The sequence below is a fragment of the Botryllus schlosseri genome, chromosome 3, assembly GCF_051294905.1.
Source record: "Botryllus schlosseri isolate E-star chromosome 3, Bs_hap1, whole genome shotgun sequence".
In the NCBI taxonomy this organism is placed as follows: Eukaryota; Metazoa; Chordata; class Ascidiacea; order Stolidobranchia; family Styelidae; genus Botryllus; species Botryllus schlosseri.
Window position 1 is genome coordinate 19,461,833 of NC_137238.1, and position 9,932 is coordinate 19,471,764.

General features: G+C 38.7%; 1 protein-coding gene across 1 annotated transcript in view; it reads left to right on the forward strand.

Annotated features, from left to right (window-relative positions):
• The window catches only part of LOC145435986 (kelch-like protein 12), a 65,115-nt gene extending 58,086 nt beyond the window's left edge, over positions 1-7,029 (forward strand). Inside the window, exon 3 of the mRNA XM_080313279.1 lies at positions 6,836-7,029. Within this exon, the coding sequence (XP_080169405.1) occupies positions 6,836-6,902 (67 nt within the window). The 3' untranslated portion in view covers positions 6,903-7,029. The remainder of the gene's footprint in view (positions 1-6,835) is intronic.
• Positions 7,030-9,932: the final 2,903 nt, after the last annotated feature.

A 9,932-nucleotide genomic window follows, 5' to 3' on the forward strand; every position in this document is an offset into this window, starting at 1 on the left:
ACGGAAAAATCTACTCAAGTATGAGTAGAAGTACTTTCTCAATTAGCCACCTCAAACTACTTGAAGTAGAAGTAGATTTGACTGACTTTATATCTACTCAAGTAAGTAAGTAGTTTTGAAAACAGTCATAATTCGTTCGCATGGACTGTCAAAATCTGCAGATTGAGCTATGCGGAAGTTGCAGAGAGCTTGATTCGTATTGATGCATCCAAGGAGGTATCAATTTTCGACAGAATAAGCATTCTTTCGCATCATGGGATGAAAATTATAGTATTGATATGAAAATGCGATACTAACCCTTTGTTTACTAGAAGACCTCATTTTAGAGAATACCATGGGATGGCACCAGAGTTGGATCAATTGTAATTTGTAATTGAGCTGAATGTAATTTATTACATTTTTCCATGTAATTGTAATTGTAATTGAAGCATTTCTATTTTGTGTAATTGTAATTGTAATTGTAATTTGATCAAAATTTTGCTCAATTACAATCTCAATTACATTTTCACGGAAACCAGACAATCACAACATAAAATAATCATTTAATCAATCATTTATTCGTCGCACCAGTGAAAATCCGGTACGAACCAGGATGACGACGAGGGGCCTTAAGGCCTTATAGTAAACAGTCACCGCGTTGTAATAATTAGCCTATATTTACATCGGTGTTCTATGCGTGCTGCGTTATAACTAAATAATTCAGTCACGCTAAACTGTTTCCCATACTTCAGTAGCAACAGAAAACTTTGTGAATTACAATATAGGCTAAACCAGAGATTCTCAAACTGGGGGCGTGTCCCCTTGGGCGGCGTGAAAGTATCTGAACGTGGCGCGACGCTCCATTGAACTGGAATCTTTTCCGCGCTTGGCCCGATTCACCTCCGTTTTATGGTTATTGCTCGGTGTATAGTCTGAATATCGTATTGGAGAATTCTCTCATCAACAGTCATAACCTTCCATACCAGGGGTGGGCAAACTACAGCCCGCGGGCCGCATGCGGCCCGCAGCACCGTTCTATGCGGCCCGCGAGAGTCTGAAGAAACTTTTTAAAAATATTGATAAAATGCGAGGTAAAAATAGAATTAATGCAGGGACTTGATTAACTTTTTCTTAGTATATTTCACCATGATAATTCAATGACAGTGGTTCTGAAGAGGCGCGCGAAGCTGAGCTCGACTGGAAAAATTTTTCGCGCCCCGCGCGATTTACGTCCAGCTCATAGTTATTGCTTTGTATTTTGCCTGAATTACATATTTAAAAATCTCTCATCAAGAGTCGTAACCTTCCCTGCCATCAAACTACCAGTGAGGTTTCTACCATCCTGGTTGCGTTTCGTGATATGACGATAAGGGGGCGCGAAATCTTTCACCATCATAAGGGGGGGGGGGCGTGTCCTAAAAAGTTTGATAACCACTGAATAGGGCAAATACTTTATATGACAGCGGCATAGCTGCAACAAGATTGACATAATTTGGATCACCAGTGAGATTTCAGTTTGGCCACTCCATATTTAATTATTTCAGCGATGTGCTTTTAAAAAAACGATTCGGGCGTGTCTAAGGTAGATTCGTTGTCTGTATGCATAGAGTGGGCGGGGTATTTATATTTTATCTACACATAGTAGAAGCGTGTTTGAAGCTAACATGGTCATGATGCTGTCAGCACTGTGTGTCCCGGAACTGAATTAAAAGTGGAATTGGTAAATCTTTCAACAGATCCCTGCTCACATATTTAAATTTAAATCCTGTTCTAAGAATCGAGCCATACGACTTTCATCTCTATAGTTTTGGCAAATTGGTTATTGAGGTCGTCCAGCCTATGAAATCTCGCCACTTTATGTTTCTGACGCATGTACGATATCATCAAAGCAATGTTTGGCTTGTTTTAAATAAACAATTATATTATATTATCTCCATGTCCTCACTTTATAATCAAATATCTATATTGAGTTTTGGTTTATAATCCTAATTTTATATAGTGCGGCCCGCGAATGGATTCAGATGTTGAATGCGGCCCGCGAGCTCAAAAGTTTGCCCACCCCTGTTCCATACCATCAAAATATATGTAAGGATTGCTAACTTTTTGGTTTCATTGTATGCTATGACGATAAGAGGGACACGAAATATTCACTGTCATAAAGGGGGGCTTGTCTAAAAAAGTTAGAGAACCAGTGGGCTAAACTAAATCTTAATATTTCACAAATGGATGAACAGCAAATAAACTATTCTGAAACCTGTGCTGAACCATATCCTACACCACGGTCTAAGTTTTTTTAAATCTTTGACCAGTACCGAGGCTTGTTGTAACAATAGAAAAAAAAACTTGATCACGCATTTGTAGAGATGTTATCCCAATCTTACCTCCACTCTTGGCCAAATTTACTGGGGCCAGAAACTTTTCGCACCCTAATGTTCATCAAATGCAATCTAACTGTTTCCGAGCAAGTGAAAATGTAAATGCGAACCAAAATATTGTAATTCTTAGTTATCAGGAGTTTCTTTCCTTTTGCATTTATTTTAATTTTACGCACCATATCGGTATCATCCTTATCGCTGACGCCTTACAGATTACATTTCATTATCCTGACCCAGGTCTGAGTAGCCTAATCGTTTGATCACATTTCATTGACTGTCCTGTAGCCTATTCGCTGTAAGTCGCTCAAACCAGTCGCTTGAAACATTTTTTTGTGCTTGTAGTTTTCAGTACTCATGATTAGGAATAGTTTGAATAAGTTCCAGTTTTTTAATTAAAGGGTATTCTACACATCTGGAATGAAACTTAAATAGCTTGAGATTGTTGTTAATTACGTCGCTACTATTGTCAAAGCACACCTTTTTACTGAATCAATTACCTGTTTAAAAGTAATTGTAATTATAATTGTAATTTATTACATATTTAACAGTAATTGTAATTGTAATTGTAATTTCATATTTTTAGCATTGAGTAATTGTAATTGTAATGTAATTGAAATATGTAAGGAAGTAATTGTAATTGTAATTGTAATTGAATCAAAATATTGTAATTGATCCAACTCTGGATGGCACCCTACCCCAAATTATAAGGTCCAATGCAGTGCTTTTCAACCTTTTTGAGCTTCATTCGCACTTTTTTTGCAAAATAAATTTCATTCGCACAAACTAACCGAATATTGATGTACAAAAACAAGATGAAAATACAACATTTATTTGCTCAGATGTGTAACAAATTAGCTACTATGTATCTTAAGCTATCAAGTGTCTCATGAAAAATGCTACTATTCAGCTATTTCACTAAAACCCTCTACTAGTTAACTAGTGCTTGGCAGTGTTGGGATCAAGTCACTACCTTCGAGTCACGAGTCAATTCGAGTCATTGCTCATTTTGACTCGAGTCAAGTCAAGTCAATCGATTTTCGAAGGTGACTCGAGTCAAGTCAAGTCACTCGATTTTTGGAGGTGACTCGAGTCAAGTCGAGTCAAGTCAAGTCAAGTCACGAGTCAAGTCACAATTCAAGTCAAGTTGCCTTTTCGGAATATGAGGCATGATTACATCATTGAATTTTGTTAGATGTCTGAAATACATATTGAGTGGTCATTTATTCTGAACCGATTAACGGATATAGAGTTAAATACACACGCATGAAGGGGCTGTATTGCTCACATATTCGTAGCACTGTTAAACTACGTAAGTAATTGCATAGCCTCAGTTTATAGTTACCAGCCAAAATAGAGAATAGAGAACCGAATGGATATGATGCAATACATACCCCTTTACAACTTGATATGATACAATTCGAGTCTACGCCAGTGGTTGAGGACTATTTATAAACTATACTCTAATTCTATTTAAATAAAACGAGAGGTTTGGAACAGAGAACAGAAATAGCAATTTTGCTAATAAATTTCTTTATAGTTTACGACAACGTAAGCTGTAAGCTTCGATCACTTCGTTTGCGGTCAATTTATTTGTGAGAGAACAATGGAGGCGTTTCGCGAACAATCCGAACATATGGAAGATAGAGTGATATTTATCGACACCGATTACATGATGACTTGAAATTGACTCGTGAATTTTGCTCCGAGTCACGAGTCAATCCACATTTCTGATACGCCGAGTCAAGTCAAGTCAAGTCATTTTAGCAAGGTGACTCGAGTCAAGTCAAGTCAAACGAAAAAGGTGACTCGAGTCTGACTCGAGTCAAGTCATGACTCGAGTCATCCCAACACTGGTGCTTGGATGGCCAGGTCTTAAAGCAGGGGTCACCAACCGCGATGTCCGGGATCCGGCCCGGGATCTGTTTTCAGAAGAACGCCCAGTACAGAAATTCATTTTTGTTTAAAAATTTTGTCGACGTTGTTCAAAATGTGCTATTCTCCCTTTAGAAACGCGAATCCCCCTCCTAAACGTGAAACCCCATCCTTTTGAAATGGCCCTTCAGACCCCTGCTATCCTCATCCGATAGTCAAAATCTGTTAACATCAACTAACAACCAACTTGAACTTATAAGCAACTGGCTCACATGTAACAAATTGTCCATTAATGCTAGTAAGAGCCAAGTATTACCAATAGGCAAAGAAAAAAGGAGAACAGAACTCTCCAATACTAATCCCAAATTATTTATGACTGGTCAAGCGATGTGCTTTTGCAAATCAATGAAATATCTAGGAATTTTTATTGACCATGACCTCAGTTGGAATACCCATACAAGTCATGTTTCGTCCAAGATCTCTCGCAATACTGGTGTCTTGTGGCGACTAAATAGAATTGTTCCTAGGCCTATGCTCAGAAGTCTTTATTTCTCCATCGTTCACTGCCATTTGCAATATGGTATTATTATGTGGGGATCTGCAACCCAAACTATTTTGAAAGCATTGCAAGTACTGCAGAATAAAGCCATTCGGGCCATTGCTGGATTGACCATCTATCATCGCTTATCTCCGTATTATAAGAAACTTCGCATTCTTAAAGTTGAAGACATATATATTTTTGAATTAGCTAAGTTCATGTATAAGTTTAACAAACAAGAAGTTCCAAATTCACTTGTAAACTACTTTGAATACTGCATGCATATACACAACTACGGTACTCGATCTAAGAGCTCTTCCAACCTATTTATGTCTAATTCCGACAATGCTTTTCCTCCCTTGAAGCGTGCTGGAATCGATGTGTGGAATAAATTGCCCCCGCGACTGAAAAGTATGAGTTTTCCGTCATTCAAGGCGGAGTTCCTTGACTTACTTCTCAGTAAGTACTAATCGCCATCGGATGTATTCCCCATGTACTATTGCATCAAGGCATCCACTGTGTACTTCGTTGTTGCTTTTCTATTTTCGTTTTTTTTTTACACCACACCACCATAACTAGTAAGCATGAGTGTATCTATTCTATATACTTGTTTCTAATCTCCTAGGTTCCGGCTTGACATGAAGATCGTAATGATCATATCGCCGGCACCCGTCTATACCGTTATAGAGCCAGTTACACACTATTATTACTGTGTATGTGTTGCTGTTATTACTGTGTTTTTTGTTTTGTTATGTGTATTCTGTTTATTCCGGTTGACGAAGAAATAAATCTCTCTCTCTCTCTAATACTCGGTTGCAATTCAATAAGTCGTATTATCAGTGTTGCGCGCGGCCAAATAACGAAAGGCGTGATACCAATTAAGCGAGATTCGTCATTGCGCATTGCACTGCAAATGTAACGTGACACGAGCGACACGATCTCCCGCTGAGATAATTGCGAAATCAGGTCATTTATTGCCGCGCGCTCGGCAATCGTTGCTAGCCTGATTTATCTCGTCTCCAACAAGCCTAGTTCCGCTGGCTGGAATTATCACATCTGCAATAGACACTTACGTGACCTTTGACACGAACCAATCAGGTTGCAGCAGGATGTAAACTAAGAACAAGCCCGGGCAAGCTTACTATGAGCTCTTATGGAAAAAGGTTGAAAAATGAAGGTTTTAAGCAAGATTACGTTGAATTGGGGATGACTGGCCTTAATGAATAGTAATAGCGTAGAGATAGTATGTGGTTGCAGCTTTTAATCTAGGATGAACATGAATGGTGGCAAGTACGCACCAGCGTGCTGTGTCCAAATGCACGGGTTTTTGACAACTTTTCTGATTAAGCGACGATTGTTGTATACTATACTATAGGATTGTGGTGGTAATGCATATTTTGACGATTTCATAGGCTCCAGGTCTCGAGCAAAATTTTCAAGCATATCTCATGTTCAGAAATATATATACTATCAAATATAGCTGCTGCCACACATCACAATTTTTGTGTATTGATTATGAAACTTGAAAGCTGTGGAGATTCTATCGAATTTATGGATTTGAGTGGAACAGCATCTTCTTCTAACACCGCGGAGAAAGCTACGAAGTATTTCATGGAGCGCTATGCACACGATTTAGGGATAAAGATTGAGGAGACAATCCACTCTTTTTAGAAGCAATATTCTAGGGAACAGCCAATGTTATGGCAACTTGCGGAAAAGTGAGTTAACACACTCAATGGAAATACACGTTCTCGGAAAATCCATTATTGATTCGTCTTGCACTTGTAAGACAGGGTAAGTAAGGAAAAAGACATTTTTTCAGAGACTCCTTCAATAGATATTTTAACCATGATTTATTTTCATATTAGGTTCTGATATATGCTCTCATGCATATGCATTGATTAAGACAATCCAGCACCTGAAGCTAAAAGGACTACATTGTGATTTGCATCAGCATCAGTGAGCTCCATCGTGATTGACAAGCAATCTCTCCACCGTACTCGCAACCGATCAACTCCTGCCTCAAGGTAGATTTTGGTGTATCTGGTGTCTTCAGTTTTATAACATTCCATCAAACACAAATAATCCTACAACATTTTCATCTGGAGAATTGTTCATTCAACAAATTGGGCATCTAAATGAGCTTCAATAATGCACACCACTGGAATATCTAGACATGCACTGTTGGTACAGACTGACCATGGCACCGCGCAATTACGATCCATAGCATGCTATTAGGCATTACGATATTGACAATGGAACTGAATTTGCACAATTGCCGAATATGTTGCGTCATTCATTTTTAATTTTCAATCTTGAATTAGAGTATGCAATTAGTCCATATATATTTGGTTAGTTGTGATACACAATGCTGCATAGTATGACACCAGACAAAATTTTATACTCCTTGATTCTTCCGATCAGCTGTTCAATATGAATACGTTCTCTCGCCATCTTTCTTGTTGTGGAACAGTCTGGCTCAGGCATTTGAAGGTGTGTAAATCACGTGCAGGAATATTTAAATCTAGATTCAATTTCTTGATTTCAGACTCAATGGTGAATCCCTTTTCTGCCATGATAGCATTGCCTGGCTCACCATAGCTGAACTCCATCATTTTCTTACATTTCTTGTCGAATCCACATATTTAACTAATATTTCGATCTTAAATGCTCCCTGTAAATAGTTCCTGCACAAAAGTAAGTGTACCACAATCAATCAATCCTTTCAAAGTTGTATGTGATTTATTGACAGTCAATAATCATTCTAGATTTGAGAAATCATGAATGAATGCAAATGGTGCATTTTTAAGAACCACATATCTACATGGCCAAATCGCGATTTAATGAAGCAGTTACATATGGCTGACCCAATGGTTAAATACTATGCTTACAGCAATACTATAAATTTGACGTCAGTAGGATAAGTCGGGCAATTCAGAAAGAATTTAATGTAGTCTAGCATAAAATTTCAGCTTCTCCGCATCTTTTGACATTATGATGCTCCTGAGAACTGAACTTCACTATAGCAATAATTGTCCGCCAATTTGTAATTTTCCTGGACGAGTTTACTGTTTTGTGCTTCTATACTTCTTCCAGAAATTTGATTTTCTTGCGTTTTATCCATCGACTCCCTCTTTCTGCAGCTTCATAAAAGATATCCATCAAGCCTGCACAAAATATATAATATGTTTATTTTACAGAGCAATACTGCTGTGCAGGCACCTATCAAGGCGTACTCGTCCGACTCGTACAACGTATCACCGCTACCAATTTCAACTATTCGTCTCATTATTGAATATATTGTTTTCAACAATTTCAATACATTACACACCATCAAGCAACAAAACTGGAGTGGAATAAAACGAGACACACACCAAGTCGATTGTGGCATCAAGTGTGACTGCATTTCAGATTGGACTCATTTTGAAACACAGAATTGTTTCATCTAGATCAGTGGTTCCCAACCTTTTTGACCTATCGCCCCCTTTTCAAGGTCAATACCGATCATCGCCATCAAATTTTGTGAACCGAAAATTGGGCATACAAACCTGTAATCACCGGCGGGTTGACTAAAAAAAAGGGTCAAATTTTCGGCTCGATGTCTAATTTGACACACTTTTGTAACTAAATTTCCGTGGGTTGACTAAATAAAAAATAAAAAAATGTCAGCCGTTTTGACGCGTCATCGCCCCCCCGAATCGCCCCCTTCGCTATTTTCACCCCTTTGTCCATTTTCGCCCCCTTCGTTATTTTCGCCCCCCTAGACCGCCAAATCGCCCATGTTGGGAACCACTGATCTAGATTCTAGATTATGTCACGATTCAATATTTTTGGTACAATAATAGATATGTCATTTTCTTAATAAAATGAGAATTCAGATGACTACAAAATGAGAATTCAGATGACTACAAGGAAGTCCACATGCCTTTATCCAGATTTTACATTCTTCCATGCATGTCATTGGCTCTGGAAAAGGTAAAAGTGCACACCAGGAACGGTCTGGGTAGCCATCTCCATGTTACGCAGGCTATTAGCACAGTATTTATCCTGATAGATACAATACACGAGCTAGAACAAAAAATGACGATTTCAGCCGGGAACAGATCATGTTGCCTAACATATATCATATTAATATGATCATTGAATATGCAGACAAGTGTCCAGTGTAACAGTAATTTGCTAGATAATGATACAGACTGTAGACTACTATATACAAATGTCGATTCCATAAATAGAACGCATATAACGCCACATAATGGACACCACACATATCCTGACTCAATATTCCTCTAATACATTCTATTCGCTACGACAATCCTATAGTATACGACTAAGGATAATACAGCAATAGTTGCTTCATCCGAAAAGTTGTCAGAAATTCATTCATTTGGACATACCATGCTGATGCGTGCTTGCCATCATTCATGCTTATTGTTGGTTATAACACTGCATATGCATACTAGCTCTACGTTATTACCATTCACCAAACCCAGCTATTCCCAATTCAATGTAATTTTGCTAAAAACCTATATTTTTCAACCCTTTTCCATAAGAGCTCATAGTAAGCTTGCCCGGGCTTGTTCTTTGTTTACATCCTACTGCAACCTACTGCACGATATCATCGCTGGGCTACACAATCGCATCTGCATTGGCTTGGTGCGCACGATATCATCGCTGGCCTGCACAATCGCATCTGCAATAGGCCTAGTATACGAAAGATATCGCTAGCCTAACTACCGCGTCCTGGGCCTACCATACTTTGGCCGGGCTACGTAAGACGCATTGGTCAGCGCGCGTATAATATTGTTTGATGCCTTGATAAGCGCGGGTATTCAATTATTCACGACAGATCAGGGAGTCGCTAATTAACAGCTCTTTCGGACTCGTCGGCAAGCTTATCATACGTGTATAATCGTCAACACGAGGATGTTGTATAATCGGTATTTACGCATGTACTAAACCCTAAGGAATAGATGCTATATTACCAGGGCCGTAACTGCCGCACCCCAAACCCAATTTATGCAATATTTTCAAAAATATTTCGCGCTAAGCGCAATTTCAAGTCGCCGAATATCTTGATTATTGGGTGCTCTTTCCCCAAGAAAAAATACGCAAGATTTATAGAAATGGGCATATCGGCGTTGGCCATTACCGCGGCACGAAGCACA